Source organism: Chinchilla lanigera, unplaced genomic scaffold (assembly GCF_000276665.1).
Source record: "Chinchilla lanigera isolate Chin_1 unplaced genomic scaffold, ChiLan1.0 scaffold00097, whole genome shotgun sequence".
Classification (NCBI taxonomy): domain Eukaryota; kingdom Metazoa; phylum Chordata; class Mammalia; order Rodentia; family Chinchillidae; genus Chinchilla; species Chinchilla lanigera.
The window spans coordinates 8,207,338-8,232,327 of NW_004955498.1; the positions used below are offsets into that span (position 1 = coordinate 8,207,338).

Consider the following 24,990-nt stretch of genomic DNA (forward strand, 5'->3'; position numbering starts at 1 on the left):
CGCCTCAAATGAAGAGAAGCTCTATTCTTACTCCTCCCCATTTACTCTGCCAGGTAGCATTTTGGAGGCACAGTCTAAGGCCAGGCCCCAGCTAGGCTTAGTCTTTTGAGGACTCTCCACACTGATTTCCATCTGGCACGGGTCCCTGGCCCTGGCCCACAGGTGTCTGGGGCCACAGTGGAGCCTAGCTGATTTGAAGCCTAGGGCTTCAGAAGACTCCTGGCTTTGTGTTCCCTGAGCACTTTCTAAGGTGTTCAGCCTTTTAGAATATTCTAGAAGGCTGCAAGGAATTTGTTGTGCAGCCCAGGAGCGCTCAGCCCAGCTGCAAACTTCCCCTCGGACCACAGCTGCTGCGGCTGAAGTCTGGGGAGGTGGCTATAGGAGAGGAGAGACTGGAAGGCCCCGTGCTCCCTGAAGCTGCTTCAATAAGGGGCTAGCGACAGGGCGACCTGAGACAGCAGAAACTCTCCTCACAATTCCGGGGGCTGGAAGTCTGAGATCTGGGCAGCAGCACGGTCTTGCTCCTCTGCTGGCTGTGGGGCAGAATCTGTTCCAGGCCTTCCTCTCAGTTCTTGCGGTCAGTCCTTTGATTTTCTTGGATTGTGGCTGTATCCTTCAACTGTCTGCCTGGGTCTTCACAAGGTCTTTCCAGTAGCTTTGGTGGAGCCAGCGGGCCCAGCTTCGGCAAGTGCCGGTTCCCGGAGGCCCAGGCTCAGCGCCCCCATGTCCCTGGAGCCCTGGCCTCCGTGCAGAGGCAGCCTCGCCGAGGCCCCTGACCACCCCTCATCCCGCGTGCTTTGCTGGGCCTGCTGTGAGGAACAGAGCTCGCCCACCGGGGGGCTCAAACCCAGCCGGGCACCGGGAGTCTGAGCTCTGGGGCTCCTCCTCACCCCTCCCGGCTTCTCCGGGTCGCCAGCCATCCTCTGTCCTCCAGTCACCGCCTGTCTTCCCTCTGTGTGCCTGGCTCCAAACTTCCCTCGTCTCACAGGACACCAGTCCTGGTGAGGTCTGACCTCATCTTTCTTCAGCGCCTGGGAAGACCCCGTCTCCTGAGGGGCCGGACTTAAGCACAGCTGCGGGGCCCGCATCTCAACCCTGTGACTGCCTCTCTGAAAGAGGTGCCATTTGAGTTAAAGCTGCTGTTCTGAGGAGGACATCAAGGGAGGTGATGCCAGCTTGAGCAAGAGGCACAAGGATACGAAAGACAGAGTGCGGGCTGGGGTGACACTTTGTTCTTATTCCTCTCTGACATAACCAGAAGTGACAGTGAAAGAATATGTTTTAGTTGCTTGGACGTCCCCGCGGCAGGCACGCCCTTGTTCCCTGCTACCACACGGTTTGAATGAGGTACAGTGGGCCTGGCGTCATAAATGACACCACCAATAATGATGTCACATTGTTCTCATGAGAGGAAGTGGGAAGAATTCAGAGCTGTCTGTGTGTCCTCGGCCCTCCTGGCTTTGGTGGTGTGCAGACCCCTTATCTCTTCAAGCCCTTTTCTTTCCACTTCCTTCTGGTCACCCCCAACACTCCAGGCCCTGCTCAGTGTGGAGGTGAAGGGACAAAAAGATGACCCAGCCTTCAATGGGCTTCCAGTCTAGTTGGAGCCAGAAACTAGGGTCAACTCCAAGGCCAGCTGGGAGTGGCTAAAAGCACCCAGGAAACTGAAAGTGAGGGACTCCCTGCCTCCTTGCCTTCATCTTGGCCCTTCCCATCCCTTTTCCTCCTGGGATTCCTGTGTGGCCTTTCTGTAGTGTCAGTCTCAGCATGTCAATCCCATAATGCCTACACCCGGCCCATCCCATGCTTTCCCTTTGTCAGACCACGTCTGATCTCATTTCCACCCGGAGGACTTCTTGCTGTGGCTGAGGGAGGGCTGGGCTCAGGTCTGGGTAGAAGAATGGTGAAGGGCCCTTCACTCCCCTTCCTCTGCGGCCAGCTATGGCACCACGAAAGCTTGAGGCCAAAGAGGAGATGAGAGCAGAAGTGAAGGGGGGAGGGGGATGTTCAAGCCAGAGGCACCCATGGGAGCACGTCCTTGCATGGCCAACACAGGGGAGAAGGAGCGGGTGCTCGCACCAGCGTCTCTCTGCTCTCCCCTCTGGCTTGCAGCTTGCAAGGTGAGGAGGCTGTCGCCTGCAGATCCCCACACCCAGCGCAGGTCCACCTGGTGGCCCCAGACCTAGAAAGCACGAGGTACTGGGCCCTGCTGCTATCTTGCCTCATGCCACACCATCTAGAGACAGGGCAGAGGGGTCAGGGCCACCAGATGGTCCTGCTCCATGGACCTACTAGGTTGGCAGGTGGACGGGAGACAAGGCTGTCTCGTTCTTTCACTCAGCAATTGCCATGGGACGAGCACTTGCTCCCTGCGAGGCCATGGCCCCATGCCGGGCCCCAGCAGTGCCTGGGACCTCCTGGCACCTGGAAGACACTTGGAAGTCATTAGTTCAAGCACCATGACAGTTGATGCCATGGAGAAGAGCAGGTAGCCCAGCAGGTTGTGGAGCATACAGACAGGGAGGAACACTGGGAAAAACAAGCTTAAGGGACTGAAGGGGAGAGGTAGGTGACAGAGGCCAGGAAGGTGTGGCCAGGGCGGAGAAATGGCAAAGGGGGAGGGGCCAATTAGTGGCTACTGATGGCAGCATGAGACAATGATAGGATTGTCTCTGTGGGATTTGGCAACCTGGGGCCCCTGGTGATTTCAGAGAAAACAGACAGGGGCTGAGTTAGGAAGTTAGAGTTATGCATCCACTGTGAAAGGATATAGTCAAGAACCATGAAGTCAGACTACCTTGGATTCAAATCCTAGCTCTTCTTCTTATTACCAGTGGAACTTGGAATGGGTCACTGTGGCTTATGGGCCTCAAGTTGCTCACTTGGGAAATGGGCACTGATGACATCATTGTCACTGTACACAGTTAAAACACTTAAAGCCATGACAACAGGACTGGTCCCCAATCAACACTAGACATTAGTACCGAGGTTTGGTGAATCGGCCAATCAATCAATAGCAGGTTGTAATCTTCTTGGAGACAGCTGCCATTTGGGGATGAGGCAGCTACCCTCACCTGGGTACGGGTGGCTACTGCATGGTTAACTTCGATTTCTTTCCTCCATAGATCTTCTCCAGGCCACAAAGACAAGGAGGCCCCCTGTTCCAGAGAGCTCAAGAGAAACTCCATTGGGGAGGAGACCTTTGAGGGCCCCAGCAGAGAGTCTGAAAGGTAACTCACTGCGGAGAACCAACTCTGTCTCCAGAGGTAGGGCCCTCTTGGCCCAAGATCAGTGCGTGGAGCTGGTACCAGGACAGTCCTATTCCTACTGTGTCCCCTGGGACAGTGCAAGTCTTCAGTGAACATCTGCGCGTGAGTGAATGAGTGAACGAATAAGCTGCCAACGTCCCTGAGGCAGGCAGCTGTAGAGCAGGACCAAATTCCCGGCAAGGCCACCCCGACCCCAGCACTCGGCCCTCACAGCTTCCTCCCATTCACGGGCAGCTCTCACACTCACTCACTCCCTACGCTTCACTCCAGGACCAGGCAGCTGTGCCAGTGGCCCTCAAAGCAAGGCCACCAAGTTGGCAGTTTAGGGAATTCAGTGAGGAAAAAAATGTGGGGCCTCCATAGAACATTTAGCAGGGGCTTTCCCTCAGGACCCAGGGAACCGGGGGAGGGGGAGGGGTCAGCGAAGAGAAGTCAGAGCCAGGGTTGGGATGATGAGCGCAGAGGGGACAGTTGTGCTTGGTCATCCTACAGCCCCCCTCAGACCTGTTCCAGACCAATGGGGCTGGGTGTTTGAGCAGTGGCTGCGGGCTGGGAACTGCCTGCGGGGGAGAATCTGGCAGCCAGGAGCAGATTTCATCCCATGGACCTGTCTCCTTGGTCAGGACTCGGAGCCCTTGGGAGGGAAGGGCGGGCCCCCTGCATGGACGGGGGGGGGGCCTCGTCAAAGTGCTCTGCGGCTGACTTGCAGCCCTGGACATCTTATTCATTGATCTGCTGGCCACCAGCCCCCACGTGCTCACCCCCTCCTGGACTGCCCCCTTGCTGCGGTTCTTGGCTCCACTCTTGCTCCTCCCCCAGACTTGCTGGGAGGGCCCACTTGGCCTCGGCTGGGTTTCAGTCCGAAAAATGCAGGGCAGCAATGTAGGGAAAGGGAAGGGCCTGCTCTCAGGACACTGAAGTCAGATAAAAATCAAAGCCGAATCAGACTTGGTAAGAGCTGGCCTGTGGCTTAGTGGTGGAACACTTGCCCAGCATGCAGGAAGCCCTGGGTCCCATCCCTAGCACTGAGGGGGAAAAAAAAGAGCCAGCAAATGCTTCTTGTCCTATAACAGGTCAAATCCACAGCTGAGTGATGGCCCCGGGGGACCGGGAGTCACAGGGTCCCCACCGGAAGGCTTGGCTGGAGCAGACACTGGCTCGGAGAGAGGAGGGTGAGCTGTTGGTGGGCGATGCATTTTCTCACATGCCTGGTGACAGGCCAAGCTCAAGCTGCCAAACTGCTTGGGGCGCTGCAAATGGCGCTGGTCACTTTCTGGGGTGCTCGACTACCCCTTCTCCCACACTCCCTCTTTTCACCACGCCTTTTGCCCTTGGGCTTTCTGCTTCTTTGTGGATTTCCCTGTGCCCCACGCCTGCTCCTTCTGCCCCTAGCCCCACCACCGACTGGTTCTCAAAGTCTGTTAGTCCGGCACCGGGCCCACTCGTAACCGGAGGCCCAGCCCGACCCTAAGGCTGGCCCCAGGCAGGTGGAGTAAGCGTGTGGAGAATGCACAAGGGACAAACTAATGACTGAAGGACTAAAGGACAGCTAAATCAGTGCCTTTACTTCCCGACTGAGCAAGCGCTGAGGTCTAGCCAGGAGTTTCCTCTTTCTCTTCCCAAAGGAGAAGATGCCCCAAAGCCTCCTTTGCATGCCTCACCCCTCCCCTTGCCCCCTCTTCTGAGGGTCAGTGAGCGGGAAAGCAGCAGCCCCTGGGGACAGCTGGGACCAGCCTGCTCCAGGTTTCTGGGTGGAGCTAAAAACCACTTTCTCAGATGATCTGGTGAGTGACCTGGTCACGCCTATCCCCAAAGTGGTTTCAAACAGATTGGTCCCTGGGGACAGGGCCTAGGTTTACAAATGTTGCCCCAGATCCTTCACCTCTGAATTGTGCCGGAGCCCTCGGGGTTTGGACAGGATGCTGGAGAGGAGCCTACCCTCACTAACTTTACGGACTGCATCCTGCCTCTGAGCCCACGCTCTCTCCCCCGGGCTAGGGACTCTGCTCAGCGCGGCGGACTGACTCGATTTTCTCTTCGCCCTCATAGAAGACTTCCCGAAATAGTCATTTGTATCTCCTTTCCTCTTTTTGCAGCCTCATAAAACACTCTTCACTCTCCTCGCTGTCTCTTTAAAGTGAAACCAGCCCTCAGAGTCATCTGCACAATAACCTGGAGACTCTTCTATCATTTTAGGAGGTTTAGCTCAGTGTTTTACAGTTGTCTTACTTAGTTTGACAGTGATTTCAAATTAATTGTCTGTCCAAAGTCTGGGTTGTTTCTCAGGGAAACAGTTATCTTCCCTTTCTACTCATTTTCGTGAGCTTTTGCAGTAATTGAGCTTAGTGATTAGGGTTGCTCAGAAACAGATGTGAGCGGCCCTGAGCGAGCATCTACCTGAGGGGACGGCATGGGCCTGTCCAGCTACGTGGCACCCTGTGAGCATCAGTCTGCCTCTTTCACGGGAATCCTGGGTAAGGAGGGCCCTGCTACACCTGAATAACCAGGGGGATACGGAGGGCCCAGGGCCTGGAAAGAGCAGGAACACGGAGCACACACTACGGCTAGCCATTATTCAAAGTACTTGCGTATACATTCACGCATTCTCCTCAGCACACTGCTGATGACAGCACTGAGGCCCAAAGAGGTCAGCTAACATGCGCAGGGCCACATAGCCGGGAGGCGACAAAGCTCTGATTTGAGTCCAGGGAGCCTTGCCTGCTCAGCCATTCTGCCATACTGGCCCAGGTGCGAGGCTGCCTCGGGGTACAGTCAGGTCTCGCACCCCACTGTGCCACAAGCATCCATTCTAGCAGCTCCTCACATCCCACCATTTGTTAGGAGAGGACAGACGGACAGACACAAAGTCCTGAACCTGGATGGGGCTTGGTCTCCTTCCACAGGCTGGGCCCAGCTGCTAGCTTCAGCCCTTTGCTGGACGATCAGGATGTGGGTGGTGCCAGCTCTTACTCCTGCAAACCTGAGCCAGTGGCCATCAGGTAAGGGTGTGACGGCTGCCCCAGTGGCTGATCCCCATGCTGAGCACAGCCTTCAGGGCTCAGCCTCACCTCCAGTGCCCTAGGGACCCCGCACACGTCTCAGATCCATGCTGTCTTCACATGGTGTGATCACAACAGGACAGGGAGACCCATGAGGGTCCTGACTTGGAGCTGTCCCCACTCACTGGGGACAGTGGGGGAAGAGGGACAGGTGGTAAGTCTGTTGAACCAGACCTTTGAGTAGCAACCTATATGGATTCAAGCCTATGGGCCAGGAGTCAGTGGCAGAAGGGAGGCCATTGTGCAGCTCAGCTTGGAAACAGATCCTGCTAGGAAACTTCAGTGAACCTTTCCTGTAGTGACTGCACTCTGGCTCAGCAAGAGGAATCAGAGCAAGGAATCCCAGGGACAGCCAGTCAGCACTAGAGGGCTCAATCTGAGGGAGCTTGTGGCTGGGAAGGACAGATGGCTCCAGGGGCTCAATTGAAAAGCCAGCCTTTATGGCAAACATAGCCCCCCTTCCTGTGAGAAGGCAGCTGGGAAGGGAAGACCTGGGCCCTCAGCTTCCTCTGAGCTGAGGTATCACAGGCCTGTATGCTTCCTTGTCTCAGCTCCAGTGCCACTTCAGCCCCTGCTGTCCTGGTCAATAGGAAGAGTGACACTGCGGCAGACCCAGAAGACACAAAGGGGTAAGGAATTAAAGGGTAAAGCCAAGGGGTATGGCATTAATGTATACTGCTGAGCTTCTGAGGTAAACAGAAGCAGCTGGGTGTGCATCAGCCTTTGGCTGTGAAGGTGAGGCCAACCAGGGCTGTCGGCTGGATTGGGGCACATGGCAGTGACCCTCTGACCTCCGCTTCTGGGACCAGGGAGCATTTTTGCAAAGCCCTGCTGGGAAGTAATGCAGAATCAGGAAAGGTCACACTTCCAGTCAGCAAGCACCGGGAAGGTGCGAACAAATCAGTCATGGCTCTAACTTCAAGGCACTCTCAGGCTGGAGAGGGGACAAGTCTGGCTCAGGTGGGGACATCATATCAGTGCTAGAGCAGGAGGAGGTGGGGCTGGGTACAGCTTGGTGGGGAGGTGGCTTTTGAGTTGTGCCGTGACAGGTGACTAGGAATCCTCCAAGAGGAGATAATAGTATATCTAAAGACCTCAAAATAGACCGTGTTTCCTCGGCAGTGTACACAGCTAAGCGTGGCCCACAGTGAGGGTCCCCGGGTGGGGGAGTGCTGGAAAAGGAGGCTTGCCTACGCAGGTAGGGCCCATTGGCCTTTTGTCTCATGATTGTGTTAATGAGCATAACAACAGCTTAACATAGGGCCATCTGCTGTGTGCACAGCCATGTTAGAATAAAGAGCAAACGCTTGGGAAGACCAATGCTTTGAAGAAAACAGCCAGGGTGCTGAAATAAAGATGTCAGCAAGAAGGTCACCTACTTCAGTGGATGGAGGGAGACAACTGAGGCAGGCAAAGAGTCATGGGGCTTAACCAGTGACAGGTATCTTGAGAGTAGCAAGGTTTGGTCAGCCATGATAAGAAGATTGAATCTTATTCAGATTTTAAGCCAAAGAGGGGTCTGGTGTGATTTAGTTGTTTAAAAGTGAATGCATGTTTGTATTTTCACATCTAATTGCAGCTGATTCTTAAACAAGACGCAGGGGTAGGGTCAGGTGGGCTGGGGTGGGAAATGGATCTCTAAGATATGAGACTTCATTATGTGCCTTTTTTTCTGTTTCAAGTTGCACTGACTGTTAACAGGCAGAGCAAAAGCTATATCTGACAGTTGCAGTGTGCTGTGCTTAGGCATTTTACAGTCTTCCCAGCAATGCTGTGAGATGGAGACAGTGGGGGGAAAACAAGCATAAAAGGGCAATGGCTTAATGAGGCTAAGTAGCAGGGCTTAGTACCAAAGAAGGGGCCCAAAGAAAATTACAAAGGCTTCCAAGCCTTTGCTCTTCATTTTAACATGGAAGCAGAAATTACAAATGCTAGCTTGTGGGGTTTTTTTTTTTTTTTTGGACCCCTACTCTCAAACCCAGAACCGGTAAGTTCCAGCTTATTGGTGTGTAAAGCATGCTGTGTGGCTTTATGTCATCTGCCCCGAACCCTGGAAAGGGTCAAACAGAGGTAGAAACTGAAGAGCACAGTGCTGTGCAGGGCACAGGTAGGAGTAAAGTCCAGGTCTGGCCAATTCTGGGGCACAGATTCAGGAGTACTTTCCTCGGATTAAAAGTATGACTGTGTTTCACAAACTGGGTGCACTTGAGTACTTGGGAAGTATTAAAAAACAAAACACTTCTTGAGCCTCACGTAGAGATTTGGATTTAATTATCCTGGGGTGAGCTTCCACCATAGTTGTATTTTTCAAAGCTCCTGTTTCTTTTCTTCCCCAGTTTAGGACAAGAACCACTGTAGCAGGGTAGTGGTTATGAAGCAGGGGAATCTCTCGGACCACGCCAAACCTTAGCGAGGCATCTAACAATATCTGGAGACATTTTTGGTTGCCAAAACCTACCATGAGAACTGCTATTGGGCTTCTAAAGGGTAGAGATCAGGGATGCTGCTAAACATTCTATAATGCACAGGACAGCACCTCAACCCCCAACCCACAAAACAGAATTATCTGGCCGAAAATGTAACAATATCGGCTCTAGAGCATTCTTGATCTCTTTGGGAATACTGCCTGGGAGTGGAAAAGAGCAAAAGGGAAGCAGAGACGCTCTGCTCTCCCAGGCTGCCTGGGACCCTAGTAGCTGACGCAGAACGTGTGCGCCTGCGTGTGTATCTCCTGGTTACAGCATCCTTGCGCGCCTGCGCCTTGGGGAAGCACTTGGCTATCGTGTGTGCGCTTGCTCGTGCGTGCGCCAGGGCGGTCCGCGCCCAGACCTGTGCGCAGCCCTGGTGAGTGCGCCTGCGCACGCCGCCATTTCCTAAGGCGTGGAACTCAGACAGAGGAGCTAGCCGGGAATTGCGACCTTCTACTAGGCAAAATGGCTGTCTGCGGCGAGACCGGCTTCGGCGGGATTTCTCCTGAGGCCGTGCCCGCGAAAGCCGCAAGATGTCGCTGGAGGATCACAAATGGCCCCGCTGCTCTTCTGGATCCCGCCCCATGGGCCCTGGGCTGTCGCTGCCCTTCCCCCATTGCCGCCCTTTCCCATCGCGTGGTCTGCAGCGACTGCCGGTTGGTCCAGTGTGGGGTGACGCCGCGTGGACAGTCCGGAGGTTGAGGGAGAGGCCAGCGAGGTCAAGGAATGGAAACAGGAGGAGTGGAGTGGGGCCGGTGACACCCTGCAGAGCACGGCAGCCCTAGGTTAAAACTGTCCAAGCTTTGAAGACTCCCGGTGCTAGCTTTCCTGCCCCATTACCGTACAAGTAGAGACGGTATGGTATAATGGATTGTGAGCGCGGAGGCTTGTCCTTGGGTTCAGATCCAAGTTTTGTCACCTCCTGGATCTGTGTTGCTCATCTTCTCCGCACCTCATTTCCTCACCTGTAGAATGGCAGTACTGATAGCTCCTACCAGATGTGGTGGTGTAAGAGTTGGATGTCTTTGTATGTTTAAAGCATGGAGCACACTTCTTCGAATAACATACTGCCTATCAGATGCTGATTTTATAAAACCTTCATGCTGAATGAAACGGTTTCAGAGGAACAGCTCCTTCAGCTATTCAGGAGCCCTCAGAAAGCTGCCCACTACCAGATTTATTGGCTTTCGTTTGATAAAACATAGCATCTCATCTCCTTCTCATTAAACTTTTGTCATCAGACTACATCTGGAACATGCTGTATTCCTCTTTGCTATGCTGCAAGGGTAGGTGTTTCAAGATTATCTTCTTCCTGTGTGAGGAGCATGCATATTTCAAGCATAATTCAAATTGTTGACAACTGCTGTCAAGCAGTGTAGGAGTCTAGTTGGAGCTATGCAAGGGTGAAAGGGACATTCTTATTTGTACAGAGATGTCGAGAATTGGAAATGTTGTGTCAGACCACTAGATCTTTGATCCAGCTACACCAAAAGGAAAGACTTCGGAGAAGTTGGATGCTGGAATTCTGGACTTGTGCCCTTGGCCTAGCAGTTCCCAGAAGCAGGGCCTTGTGTCTTGGGGCCAGAATGGTGGTGGAAGGAGTGTGCAAGTGTAGCACTGGCTAGTGCCCCCCTTTGTTCATATGCCAAGCTTCGTGGGTGGGGAGAGCATGACATGATGTGCAGCTGGGCAGAACTCTGGGGCCTGCAGCCCCCAAAGCTGGGCAGTGTTCCTTGCTTGCTGGGCTCGAGGGTGGCAAGGTACTGCAGGCCCAGGCTTGGTTTGTTACACTTAGAGGCTGCCTTTTCAGTGACAGGGGTGCAGCCGTCCTGAGGTCCTCTGGAAGAGGGGACTGCCTGGCTCCTCTCTGACCTATCTGTGCCTGGGTAGGCAGTGGTATCTGGCTGCATGCTGTGAACCGGGTCTTCTCATGGCACCATCTCCACAAACGTTCATTCTTCCTCAGTGCCCTGGCTGTAGACGAGGAGGAGCGTGTGGCTGCTGAGGCTGGCGAGGCCTGGCTGGAGAGGAGCAGAATCCCAGTGTGTGGTGCAGGAGAGCAGCAGCAGTGCAGAGCTGTGGGCAGCCTGGAGCTGTGCAGCGAGCTGGGAGGCAGTGGTGGTGGCAGCAGGTAAGTTGGCTGTGCTGAGCTTGGCTGGGAATATAGCCCAGATTGAGCCCAGTGGCTTGTATGTTCAGCTGGGCCTGACTTCGTGCTGATGGGGCTGGGAGAGGCAGAAGTTTCTGTGCCTAGAGGTGTGAGCCCCTGAGTGATCCTGCCGCAAGCTAGGCCTGGGCTCAGTGGCGAACTAAGAGACAGTGGGGGCAGGGACTGTGGAAGGGCAGGAGAGGGTCAAAGTGGAGATGGGGAGAGGAAGCCAGCACATGCCATGCAGTCCTCAGTAGCTCTTGGAGTTCCCTGGGGGGAAGGAAGGTGAGAGGATGGAAAAATAAAGATAAGAGACAAAAGCTGAGGTCAGGTGGAGCCCTTTCTCTGTATGGGAGGAAAGGAGCTGCTCAGCCAATGTAGGGGCATGTATTTATGCCTTTGGCAAAGTTAGTGTCACATGACACAGCTTTGCCTAGCCACACATTGCTTGGATTGTCTTGGGGCTTGGTGTTCATGTGGTTTACCTTGGGCACTCTTTTGTTCGCAGAAGGCCTTCCCTCGCCCCTGCATGTGTGATCAATTTTCAGCCTCAGCTGCTCCCCACAGAGGCAGGAGAGGGTCAGAGTGAGATGGGGAGAGAAAGGGAGCACACACTGGAGAGGGATGGGGTTGTGATTGGTGGCAGGCCATGTGCATCACCATGCACAAGTGCATGGAAGAGGCAAGTGTGCATAGTGTGGAGGTGACTGCAAGGGGCAGGTGGGAGGTTTCCTTGTGGGGACTCTGCAGGAGCAGCTAGCTGCTGGACAGTCCCCTGCAAGCAGTGTGCTATCTGCCCAGTGAGCTCTGGGGTGTACACTAAGAACTAAGCACTTTGGCACATGCAAAAAAGGGGCTTTTCAACAGGACAGCAATACCAGCTCCTTGAGAACCTTTGGGCCCACCTGCCCTGAAGTTTCTGCAGTTCTCATATGAGAGTGGCTCCATAACTAGGCAGGAAGGCATTTTCAGAGCCCACTCACCTATGAGACAATAGCTTTTCTCACAAGAATGTCTAGTGCACCTGACCTCTTAGACTTAGACCCTGTGGAAACCTGGGCCAGACACACTAAGCAAACAACTCTGGACTTTATGTCAGACCAAGAGGTTTCCTACACTGGCTGTGCTTTGTGCATTGAGGGGTGTAAAAACTCAGCCCAGGCATGGGGAAGGCTGAGGAAGTCTTGGCCATACAGATGTGCTGCAGGCTGGCAGCAGGGAAGCTGCACTTGGGGTGTAGGATCGGGAGGATGCTGCAAAGAAGGATGAAAGGTGGCTTGGCAAGGAGCTACAAGAGTGGTGGGGCAGGAACCACATCCTGAGGGGCCGGGCCACTGTGGGTTTGCATGTAAGAGGCCCCATGAGCTACAGCAGCATCAGGCCAGACCCACACAGCAAGATCAACCAGAAGAGCCTTCATGAGGGCAATTGCTTAGGCCACGGGCAAGGGGAGTAGGCCTCATGTGTCACTGAGATATTAAAGGTAATGTGGCCAGGTGTGGTAGTGCATGCCTCTAATCCTAGCACTCGGAAGGCTGAGGAAGGAGGACCTCTGTGAGTTGGACGCCAGCCTGGGCTACGTAGTGAGTTCAGGGCCAGCCTGAACTATACAGCCAGACCCTGTCTCAAAAAACAAAACAAAAAGAGAGAGACAGAGAGACAGAGAGAGAGAGAAAGAAGGAGGGAGGGAGGAGGACGAAGGAAGGAAGGAAGAAAGGAAGGAAGGACAAACGAAGGGAGAGAGAGAGAGAGACAGACAGAGAGACAGAGACAGAGAGAGAGACAGAGAGAAAGAGAGAGAAAGAAAATGTGGATGGAATGATTGTACCCCAGGCTTCTCCCCAACTGCAAGGAAATAAGCCTGGTTTTGCCTACATCCTGTGTCCAAACAGTGTGGTTTATGCCAGCCAGTTAACTGCCTCTGGGAGCCGGGCAGTTTGGCAAATGCTAGGCAGAGGGTGCCTGAGTGACTGAGCCCAGCAAGATCATTGTCTGAGTCTCTCATGGGCTTTGTTGGTCACACCTCATGGCTAACGCTGGAGTTCAGGCAGTCCTTCAGCCTGTGTCCACACCAGGAAGAAAGCCACTTGGGCCACTTTCCTTCACTTCACAGTTATGCTGACAAGGGCAGAGGGCAGTGGCCGAGGGACTGCACAGACAGTGGCCAACAGAATCGCAGGGAGAGGACAACTCCTTGGAAGGATTTTCAAATGCTTGACTTGACCAGGTTCGAATCTTTTCAAGCCCAGGCAGGACAGGAAGTTCTCAGGCAAGGCTGGTTATTTCAGATGGGAGAGTTGGTGTGACCTGCGAGAAAGTGCTCAACCTGGGGCCTGGGGACATTGTTTTTCATCTCTTTAGCAACCTTTAACAGCTTCTTAGGTCTGGCCTTGCTCATGGCTGCTGAGGATACATAATTTGGAGGATATAGGAAGAGCTTATGGGATGTTTGGGATAACTTTACTGAAAAAAATATGTCCCTCAACCACTTGAAAGAACCAGTAGAAGTTGCCATGTGGGGATTCTCAGTGTAGCAGAATTTCAGCATCGGCAGTGGCACAGTTTCCATCTGTGTGGAAGCTTCACTTTGGTGAGAGAACATGCATGGGGGAGTGAGGCCATACTGACAGCCTGGAGATTTGGCAGGCGAACAGAATCAAAGTGGTGGAAGGGGAAGGTCAGAAACGTGTGTGTAATAGAAGTCCATAAGCAAGTGATCTGAATTTCCAACTGGGAACCACTAGCCTAGAATCCAGCGGATATAATGCAAGGAAGTGAAGTTGTTATCTTTAAGGGCAGTAGTGGTTTTAGATCTGTGACTTCATCAGGAGGAACTTGTGCATGTACACATTGCATCCTCACCCTTCCACCTCCCCGCAGTTCCCTGCCCCTCCCTGGTCAGTGGGTCTCCTTCCCTTTTGAAAGGGTCTATCTCCATGCATCCTATTAAGTCTCTTTTGCTTTGCTCTTTAAATTATTTATACTGCAGGCTTCTCTATGAGAGAAATCATACAACATTTAAGCTTGTGTGTCCGATTCATTTCACTCAGCATTATGGTCTCAAGGCGCACCCATTGGCCTATACATGCCTCGGATTTATCCTGCTTATGGCCGATTAGCTCATTGTGTATGAACAGTGCACGTTCTTTATCCAGTCACCTGAATGAGGCTGTATAGGCCACTTACGAGGTGTGTGCTATAAACATGGGAATGCATCTGTCACTGTGGTATGGTGTCTTCAACTCTTCAGGGAAGATACCTAGAAGGGGGGTAGCTGTGCAGAATGGAATTTCTGGTTTGAGTCTTCTGAGGACGCTCCATGCTGGTTGTACTGGTTGACAGTCCCACCAACAGTGTAAGAAGATCCCCCTTCCCCGAAGCCTCACCAATGGTTATTTATTGAGCAATCATGGGGGTTTTGTTTTGTTTTAGACAAGGCCTCGCTATGTAGTGCAGGCTGACCTTGAACTGGCTATGTAGCCCAGGCTGGCCTCAAACTTGTGGCGATCCCCCTGCCTCAGCCTCCTGAGCGCTGGGATGACAGGTGTAGGCCACCATGCTCAGCTGAAGCTTATTGAGTTTGTGGTGATGGTAGCCATTCTTCCTGGAGTGAGATGGAACCTCAGTGTTGTTTTACTTTGCATTCCTCTAATGAGCAGAGATGCTGAACATTTTCCCTGTAGTTATCAGCCATTTGTACTTCTTCAGGGAAGGAAAATCATAACCAGCTTACCCTTTAAGAACAGTTGGAATTGCTACTGATAACATTGTGTTGTTGTAGGCTAGAGTCAGGTAAAGCAGCTTCAGAATTCAGTTCAGTGGAAACATCATGGGCAGTGAGTTAGTGATTGTACATTACCTGCAATTTTTGTAGATGCAATGTTTTGCTCATTGAAATTAATTTTTTGTGTGTTTGTTGAGACAAGGTCTTGCTATGTAGTCCAGGCTGGCCTTGAACTTGAGGCAATCCTCTTGCCTCAGCCTCCAGAGTGTTGGGATGACAGTCGAGTGCTGTCACATCCAGGTGAAATCCACATTTTAATGAAGGCTTAGCATGTTTGGATTTGACATGCACTTTATGCAGTATTGAATAAACCTTATTATTTTTAGCATCTCTCTGGTGGCAAGGTAAGAGAATAAATCATTCTGAATTGTCCAGGGACCCTCTGAAAGGTCTTACTGTCAGTTTTATTTGTAAAATATGTTTACGATTTCATTTTAGGAAAGTAAAATCTTAGGAGGTCACAAACATTTGATGAAATAGGATTATGGCTTATTGAGAAATAATTCTCAGTTATATCTTCAATGAAAATAACAAAAACTTTAACTATGGAAGTTAACATGATTATAAAGACTCATAGCAACTTTAGAATTTAAAAGGCTACAAAGGTGATTAAAGGGTATGATAAAGGCAATATAAATGAAAAGGCATTGTTTGAAAACACATACACTCTTTGGCTTTATGATAGATTAGGTTACTCAGAAGGAAATAATGGTGCAGGCCTGTAATTTCAGCACTCTGGAGGCTGAGGCAGGAGGATCATTGTGAGCTTGAGACCAGCCTGTGCTACAAAGTGAGTTCAAGACCAGCCTGAACTGCATAGCGAGACCCTGTCTCAAAAAGACTGAAAAAAAAAAAAGAGCAGGCCAGTCATCCAAGTAAATTTTGTTAACAGAGAAAACCTAATTATAGATATACATCGATAAAATATTTGGTACTGTAGCTCTAAGAGTACATCTGGGCTGATCCTGGTGGAGTTGGGCATGTTCTCGTCTGTGCCGTTCCTGTCGGGAGACCCCGAGCCCAGTCCCGGAAGGAGGGAGTGTGAGCAGTGTAGTGTGGGTCAGGTGCCCGAGGGTCTATGGAGTCCTCTGGCCTGGCCTGAGCAGGTCAACAGGATGCGGGCGGGTGTGGGCGTCATCCAGCTGGGCCTCCCACGCCCTTCGCCTTTGCCTGCTGCAAGGCCCGAGTGCCACAAACCAGCTCCTGATCCTCTCTGTCTATGGGGGCGCACCTGACCCTTCTTAAGACACAGTGAGGATGTCTGGGGCCTCTGCCAGGGTGTGTGTCACAAATCGCCCCACCCGAAGCCCCATGCCCTGGACAGCCTGAAGCACGTTGGGACCTTGTTTTTGCCCTGAAGCCAGCGCGGGCCTCCAGCCTTGCAGGAGACAGCCTTCCATATTTTGACCAGAAGCGTGTTGACCAAAACATTTGTCTGCCTATGGTGAGCCAATTTCCTGATAACCTAAGTGGGGCACGTTCTGCATGTTAGTGTGTATAAACAGCTGCAAGCTATAGTTCAGGGTCTGTCGGGAGGGAAGAAGCCTAAATACGCTTGGGTCAGGGCAAAGGAGAAGGTGAGAAATAGACACCTGTGAACACTTGGCCACGCTCCAGATGGTATCTCATGCTGGGTCTCTGGCTCGACTCCCAAGGAACGGGGGAAACAGCTCTTGGGGGTGGCAGGCTCAGCGATGTGTGCCCCAGTGGGTAGCTTTGGGATCCTGTCACCATGCAGTACTCAGCATGTCCCAAATCATCTTTCCCAGCGGTGAAAACAGCTGAATGACTAGAACAGGTCAGTGCACCGATTCTGCATCTCGTGCTCTGTACTTCGTCTCCAAAAATGGCATCACTGTTCACTCACACTCAGCCAAGGAGGTGGAAGAACATGTTTGGGACATTTTAAGTGTGATGCCCTTGGGACATGTCAGAGGTGAGGTCGGGAGGCGTGTGCATAAAAAAATGATAGGCGTGTGAGCTAGACAGGAGACAGGCACTCGCGAGACTTCTGTATGCCCTGATGACTGAAGCCATGGGGATGGGTAATGTTTTGGGAGTGCACGTACAGTGAAGCGGTCCAGAATTTACAACCCTAGAGGGGCAAACATGTTCAAAGGAGCCTCGAAGAGGAGCTGTCAGTGAGATGAGGAAAGAGTGCCCAGAAGGGCAGGAGGCCAAGCAGTGCACTGCTGTGGAAGGAAACCAGGTGAGGAGGGCTGGTGACAGACTGGAGCAGCCAGCTGGCTGTAGCTGCAAGAATGCCTCGGGTGTGTCCTGCAGAGTGATCTCAGTGCTGCCCCAGCCATCCTGCCCTGCAGCAGTTTTTGATGCCCTAAGTTGACTACAGAAACTTACCCAGTAGAAACTTTGATAGCCATTCCCAGGGTCACATGTGTGTTACCTAGCACCTTCTAGGTATGCCAAGCCACACCATGCCGTGCCACTCCATGCCGCACTGCTTTTCTGCTGGAACACGCAGCTACCGGAATTCTGCTGGCCTCATACACTCTCAGCTTCAGTAAGGAATGACAGGGCAGAGTTTAAAATAAAGGAATATGTTTTATTTGGAAAAAGATGAACAAAAAGAAGATAAACAGCTGCCCTGGAAGAGTAGGGAGCATCAGAGAGTGAATACCCAGGACGTTTTGTCCTAGGGTCCTTTTCTTTACGACTAGTGATTTCTCCCATCCCCCACATGGGCACCTGGAGGTTGTTGCTGTCTGCTTGGCTCCCTGGCTGTCTTTGATCCTAACCAGGGCACCTCTGCACCTCCATCTATATGCTTTCTGGCCCTTTGATTTCTTCTTGTCCCTTTGTGATGGCACGGTGTGTGTGTGGGGGGCACCTTCTAGAAAGATTGCTTGGAGTTAATGATTAAGTAAAGTGGACATATGTGTCTTCTATATTAAATAAGAGCCCATGGGTGGCTCTTCCTTAGCTCCTTGATATATTATTGGATGGGGGAAGGCTGGTTTCCCTGGCCTTTCATGTTCCTAGCTATGTCTCTGTTTTGCCTGTCGACTCTTATTGCTAAATTCTTGGGTTAATTGTGTTACCTGGCACCTGTCCATGTCTGGTTTCTCTCTCTTTACCTTTGTCTTTCTAGTTGCTGGAGTCTAACTGCAGAGACACAAAGGTGAAAAAAGGCACCCAGCATAAGATTTGCTACTACTTTCTTAATGAAGCATAATAACAGCCCATTCTATCCCTTTTGTGCCTGTGAGCCCATGTCCTGACACCAAGACCTCCCAGCCCATGATGCTAGATAAGGTAGAGAGTAGCTCTGGCCTGTGGTGAGCCGCACAGTGTGAGCTGTGCTGGGAGAGCATGTCTGTCCTAAAGGGGAAGGAAGGGAGTGCGTTCGCTCAGCTCACTGAAGAAGCAGTAGTAGTTTGTGTGGAATGCTGACTAAGAAGGAACAGAGTGCGGGTCGACTGCTCTGTGGGCTGTTGGAAAGGGAAGTTGAGAGGGACAGTTGATTTACACAGGACATTTAAGTGATGAGCCTTCCTCTCTCCTTCCAGCTCACCAGCATCCCTGGACTTAGTGACACGGGAAGTGTAGTAGTGGCACACAGTCAGGTTGAGGGGGGATTGCATGGAGCTCCCCTCTGACTGCCATGAGCTGCAAGTGGACCCTGACCGTGAAGACAAGGGGTTGCAGGCCTGGGAATAAAGCAGCCAAGCAACACATGGGAACATGCACATGCGTGCTGTGGGGTGGTCTGTGTGCAGGCCAGCGTGCAGTTGCGGCCAGTGCCTCTGTGCACCCTGTCATTTCCTGTGGCCCTGGGAAGTGGAAACAGGACCTTCCGCTGGGCTTAGCAGGGCTCTTCCTGAAGCCATGCCTGCGTGGGCCGCGTGGTGGGCTGCAGGATCCACAATGCGCCAGCCGCTCCTCTAGGACAAGAGCAGGGGTCCTCGGCTCTCGCTGCCCAGGGCTGCCTAAGTACCTTGGGCTCGGTAGAACACCAGGCAGTTTATGTGATTTTAGGGGAGCATATGATTTGGGAGTGGGGAAGAACTGCAGAAGGGAAGGATGAGAAGCAGAGGAGAGGAACGGGGTGCTGGTGCGCCTCCAGCCGGAAGAGTGTGCCTTCACGCCTTAGTGGACTCATGAGGTGTTCTGCGCTTGGCTGTTTGCGGGGACAGGGGCGCAGCTGTCCTGTGGAGGAGGGGACTGCCGGGCTCCTCTCTCCCCAGTCCGTGCCCAGGTGGGTAGCAGGGGCCGACAGGCAGTCTGTGAGCCGGGGCACCACATGGCACTCCCCCCCACAACTGTTCATTCTTCCTCAGTGCCCAGGCCGTGGATGAGGAGAAGCATGTGGCTGGCGAGGCCTGCCCGGAGAGGCCTGGAATCCCGGAGTGTGGCGAGGGACGGGCAGCTGCCCCCGCACAGCAGCTTCCCAAAGCCATGGGCGGCCCGGACTGCTGCATGGAGCTGGGAGACGGTAGTGGCGGTGTGGGCGACAGGTAAGGCCGGCTGCACTGAACTCCTGCTGCCTGGAGCCTCTGTCTCAGTCAGGGACCACACTGTAGTGAGAGCGTGCACACGCGCGCGCGCGCACACACACACACACACACACACACACACACACACACAAGGCAGGCCTGTTGCCCTGGTCAGGAGTCAGAGGGAAGAGGACCTAAAAGTAGCATCCCAGAGTAGGTCCCCGCACACTGCAGCCAGGATCCCCGGAAACAAAGCCGCTAGAACAACGCCAGCCCAGGACCCTGCCGTCCAACCACCAGCCGGAGCCTAAAACCCTGGGTCACAGCAGAAACGGGGTGCTTTCGCCACTCCTGTAGTTGGAAGGTCTCAGAGGAACATGTGGCCTGATGCGGACGGCCTCGCTGCCAGAAGTGAAGGCTGCGTGGCTAAGTCCTTCCACTGCCACCACCGCCGGGGCGGCCACTGGGTGCAGTGAGGCGGTAACTCACCTGCACAGAGGTGAGCTGGGCTGGAGCAGTGCTTGCGGGAGGCTGGCTGTAGTGGCCTGAGGGAACAGCAGCCGCGAGTTCTCCCAGACAGGCCCAGAGCCACAGAGGGAGGAGCAGGCAGTAGGGGCAGAGCGCGCCAGCCCCTTGTGTTTTCCTGTGAGCAGCTCCTGTCTGCCACAGCGGCAGTGCTGCCTGTGCCCAACCAGGATGACTGCAGTTTGAAACCTATTTCATTAAGTGTTATCGTTTTTTCACAGTAAAAGTTAACTGAGTTTTTCCTTCTTTACTTACATTTCTTAGGAACTGTTTGTCAGACGTAATGTGGATATTCGCTGTGGGGAGCTGGCATATGTACATAATACCTCTGCGCTGCTTAAGCACTGCTCGCGCTTCCTTCCCTCCCCTGTCCTTCCGTCTCCAGTTCCGCTTTCCATCTGCAGAGACCTGCTGTACGTCTCTATTGCCTGCTTCTGCTTGGCTCTTTATTTACACTCTGGATTGAAAATAAGTTTTGAAAGCAGTCTAAGAGTGTCCATCGTCCCGAGTCCTTTTGTCACTCCCCCAGGAGTGTTGGAGTTGCTGGATCAGTTACAGTGTGCTCTCGGGGGGCCTCACAGCTGCCGCGCGTATATGAGCAGGACATCGGGGGCGAGAGAGAATGTTGTGGTTTGGTGATTCGCATCCCCTGCCGCCAGGTGAATGTCACCTCCATCTCTGACAGAATTTTGAGGCTTCCATACTCACCTTGGGTTCCTGGGAACCTACCGTTGGCTCCTGCCCCAGCGTGAGGTGTAGTAAAGCTTCTGAGCTGAGGCAGGGTGTGGCATGTTCTAAGATTCTCTCATTTCTTGTGCTTTGTGGCTGTTTTCCTACTCGCTTACCTGCTGGGAGCCTCCCTTACCTGACTGTGACCTCTGACCTATCTGTGTGTCTGTATTAGTCCTTTTCCTGTAGCCAGGGAAAATAGCTGATACTCATGACTTCAAGGAGGTCTATTTTAGCTCGCTGTTCCGGTGGGTTTGGTGCACGGTCTGCTGGCTCCAAGGCAGAAACGGCATGGTGAGAGGGCAGAGTGGACAGCTACTCAGCTGGTGGCAGCAGAGAGAGAAGGGAGGTGCCCGCGACGAGAATACACCCTCTAGGTCACACTCTGAGTGACTCGCCTCCATCCTTGCCTGACCTGCTGCCTGACACTCAGCTGCCTACCTTGTTAGTCTGAAGAGACAGCATGTGCAAAGAGGGGAAGAGGGCCTAAAAGATGGGCTGTGTGGCTGGAGGGCAGGAAGTGACATGAGCAGAGGCAGGAGTAGGGCCTTGCGGGATCTTGTAGGCTACAGAGAGGAGGCTGTTTTTTGGGACAGAGGTGGATGTTTCCCTGGGAGGGACAGGGAGCTCTGGAGAGTCCCGGTGGCAGACCCTGGCATGCTGTGGGAATCCCCACAGGATTTTTTTACCCTTGCCCCTTCCGTTCTCCCGTTCCCTTGACTCTTCTGCTGGACATGAATCACAGGATGCCAGACTCTTGCTTATTGTTAGTCAGCAGAGGATCTCCCTCTTGGAAGCAGGTCTCATCTCACTTTCTGGCCCTACATTTTATCCCCGCCTGTCTCCAGGTTCCCACGGGCTCTTCTCTCCCATCCAGCCCACCTCTCTAGTCCTATGCTACATCCCTGCCCTGTGCACTGATGCAGGAAGAGGCGGAAATTTGGGGATCCATTGAGGCAGGCGGTGCACACACCCCGCAGCGTAAGGACGGGCCCTGGGGTGTTACCGTAAAGCCCTGGGAGAGCTTGGCACATTTAGGGAGCATGGGCCTGTTGTCTGGCAGGAAGTGACACAGTGAGAACGTGAGGTGGGAGAGAAAGACGGGCGTTAGGTTACGCGTATTCTTCCTTGCTGGTCATAAACGCATTGAGGTCTTGGGCACAGGATTCTTTGGCAAGGGGGTGATACTAGCGTGCGATCTGGGCAGCAGCATGTCGCAGAGCTCAGACCAGCCCAGGGGGTGTACTCTCAGAGCAGTGGCCCAAGAGTGCCGCAACATGGGCAGATGGGACCCGAAAAGGACAGGCAGGCAGTGAGCAGTGGTGGTCATGGAATACCCTGAATTACACCAGGCGTCTGTGCGTAGTTTGGATACCCAGGGGCAGCAGAGTGTGCTCCTGGCCTGAGAATGGCCTTGTGAGCTGCCTAAGAGCTCGGATGCCAGGAGTGCTGCCCAGGGCTGCAGCCACCGCGTGGATGTTTGGAAAAACCACCCTGTCTGTCGCTTTCGTGCCTCTGCTGGTGGCGGTTACCTCCAGAAAGAGGCACATCGGCCTTTCCTGCTCCCAGACACTACAATATTTGGGTCATCTCCTTGGCCTTCTGCTCCACAGAGCTCTCCACAGGATGGGGGCAGGAGGTGAGCTAGGTAGTATCTTCCCCTTCTGAATCCCCGAGCCTGTCATGGTGGCCACAGCCCTTGGCTGCAGCCAGGAGTTCAGAGGGAAGTTGGGAGATAGGGGTCTTGCCGCAGATGCACGGTGACCCAGGCCATGTCACCCTGTACCCTGCCTGTAATGTGCGAAGTTCCACTCAGTCTCTGAGGAAACTTCCAGGACAGCTGCTGAGGGATTTGCAGACACAGGCGTTCGTTTCAAGCCCTTGAAGTGGCAGGCTCCAGAGGCGGCTGGAAAGCCCTGTGTGGCCCAGGAAGATGTCAGGCCTCTGGGTTGACACATTTGCCCCTTCCTTTTCTTTCAGGGTGACAAGTCACACTAGCTGTGTGGTCCCTGTTGCTGTCAGTACAGCTTCTGAGCAACCTGACGTGTACATGCCAGCCCCACCGAGTGAACTGGACTCCAGCCCAAGCAGGTAAGGAGGGTGAGCTCACAACCGGGAGCTGTTGTGTGAACTTACAGTTGTTCCCTGGTTCCTCCTGCAAGGAAAATTCTCAGCACCTGTTCTCCCCCATAATGTCTCGCCGACTCCCAGCAGCCCCTGATGTGGCGAAGTGGCCACGTAGTTCAGTCTTACTTTCTCCAACATAACCTCCTGTTTGTGGAACTGTACATATTCCTAGCAATGTGCATCGCCTTCTCCATGTCCCAGTGAGAAGCTAAAGCCCTTCATGGTGGTGCAGGCCTGTAGTCTCAGCTACTCGGGAGGCTGAAGCAGAGGATCACAAATGGTGACAAATTTGAGGCCATCCTGAGCAACTAGTGACACGCTGTCTCAAAATAAAAAAATGAAAGGGCTGGGGCCATGTAGCTGAATGGTAGAGGACTTGCACAGCATGCACAAAGCCCTGGGTCTGATCCCCAGCATGGCAGACAAACAAACAAACAACAGAAAAGCATGGACAAGCTGACGCTTGCAGGAAGCGTGTGTGTTGAAGGAGGACCCAAGAAGCCCTCCGCTGCAGCAGGCAGAAGTCTGAGGAGAAGATGAGGCTTAGTGGTCAGCATGGAGGAGGACACAGCACAGGGAGCCTCTTTCTAGAGCCATCACCCAGGGAGGAGCTGCGCCACAGGCTGAACTTCCAGCCTGAGCCCAGCACAAGTCCTGCAGCCCATAGCTCTGTGTGCAGCTGCCCTTGGGTTTGGCAACTGAACTGAGTCGGCAACTGAACCAAGTTGGCAACTGAACTGGGCCTCAGGCCTCCCCATAAACCCCTGCACCTGCTTCCCAGGGGGCTGTGTGTGTGTGTGTGTGTGTGTGTGTGTGTGTAGGGGTGGGCAGAGCCCTCCCTGAGGGGCAGGCCCAGCTCCCCAGCATCTTCTGGTGAAATTCTTTGTGTCTGGCAGCAGAGGGATTCTCTTCCTGAAGGAGTACGTGAATGCTAGTGAAGTGTCTTCTGGGAAACCAGCGTCTTCCCTCCACAGCCGGTAAGAACCTTTCCTGGGGTGGGCTTCTCCCAGCAGGCTTCCAGCTGACCCCGTCCTTCGTCCTCAGTACCTCACCTAGGGCTTGCTCCGAGCAGCTTCTCGTAATCACTTGTGCAGTGGATGAGTGACAGAATCAGCCCCTCGTGTGAGTAATGCAGCTTGGGGTGGCCCACCTGGCCGGGTGCCTTTGGGTTCTGGCTTCCAGTCTGTTTCTCTCCCGTCCCATTCCAGTGCCACCCCTTTCAGCCCGCCTTCGTCGCTTGCTTCTGTGAAGTCCTGAGTGCATGTGTTTGCACAGAGCCTCGCAAGTGCTAGGATTGCAGACCTGTGCCGCCAGATCCTAAAAATTTTTATCTTTACACGTTTTCAGTACATCATGAGTACATTCATAATGGACAGTTGGTTCATGTACAAAGACATTTTAACTGTTTCATTTCCCTTCCCCAGCCCACCCTAAGCCCTACCTCCCTTTCCATCTCTTGGTCCTCTTCCCATTTGCAACATATCCATCTCCCTGTTTCCTAGTATCTGTCTTTTGCGGGCACTTTAATACACTTAAGATTTGGGTTTCTCATATAATAGAAACCATGCACTATTAAAGCTTACATATCTCATTTTTTCTTGTAAAATTATGGTCTCAAGGTGTATCCATTTTCCTTCAAGTGACTCATATTTATCCTTCTTATAGCAGAATAGCACTTCATTGTGCTACATTTTCTTTATTCATTCATTTGCTGATGGACATAAAGGCCACTGTCAAGACTGAGCTCTCATGAATTGTGCTACTCTAAACATGGGTATGCACATGTCACTGTCATACAATGTGGGCATTGTATTAGGGGAAGATACCTAGAAAGGGCATAGCTGTATCCAGTGGAATTTCTATTTTCACCTTTTTTGAGGAATCTCCATATTGATTTTCGGTTGACCATATTTTGATTGAGTCTTTTATTTGGGGGCATCTGATTTTAAAAATTCTTTATATATCCCAGATATTAATCCTCTGTGCAAGGAATAGGTGGCAAGAGTTTTTTCCCATTCTGTAGGTTGTGGCTTTACTCTGTTAGTTGTGTCCTTTGCTGTGCAGAAGATTTTCATTTTGATATGGTCCCATTTGTTGATTCTTGTTGCTATTTCATATGCAATTGGAGTTCTGTTCAGAAAGTCCTTGCCTATGCCTATGCCTTCGAGAGTTTTACCTATTTCATCTTCCAGCAGGGTAAGTGTTTCTGTGTGAATAGTTGGACGTTTGGCTCATTTTGATTTTTATTTAGTACATGGTTAGAGATATGCGTCTAAATTCCGTACTCTGTGTGTGTGTTGCCAGTTTTCCCAGCACAGTGTGTTAAGGAGGTGATCTTGCCTCCAGCATCTTTTTGACCCCTTTGTCAAAGATCAGATAGCTGAATGTGTCTGGGGTTGTTGCTGCATCCTCTGCTTTGTTCCACG

At 52.7% G+C, this 24,990-nt stretch overlaps 1 protein-coding gene across 7 annotated transcripts in view; it reads left to right on the top strand.

Annotated features, from left to right (window-relative positions):
- The window catches only part of Znf185 (zinc finger protein 185 (LIM domain)), a 62,914-nt gene that overhangs the window by 21,341 nt on the left and 16,583 nt on the right, over positions 1–24,990 (top strand). For 4 of the 7 annotated variants that reach the window (XM_013505543.1, XM_005406456.2, XM_005406460.2 and 1 more), the window contains 8 exons: positions 3,126–3,230; positions 4,343–4,441; positions 6,173–6,268; positions 6,880–6,957; positions 10,763–10,927; positions 19,028–19,204; positions 22,418–22,528; positions 23,461–23,541. In XM_013505543.1, the coding sequence (XP_013360997.1) occupies positions 3,126–3,230; positions 4,343–4,441; positions 6,173–6,268; positions 6,880–6,957; positions 10,763–10,927; positions 19,028–19,204; positions 22,418–22,528; positions 23,461–23,541 (912 nt within the window). The remainder of the gene's footprint in view (positions 1–3,125; positions 3,231–4,342; positions 4,442–6,172; positions 6,269–6,879; positions 6,958–10,762; positions 10,928–19,027; positions 19,205–22,417; positions 22,529–23,460; positions 23,542–24,990) is intronic. The other 3 variants (XM_013505544.1, XM_005406461.2, XM_005406462.2) reach the window with 3 other exon arrangements.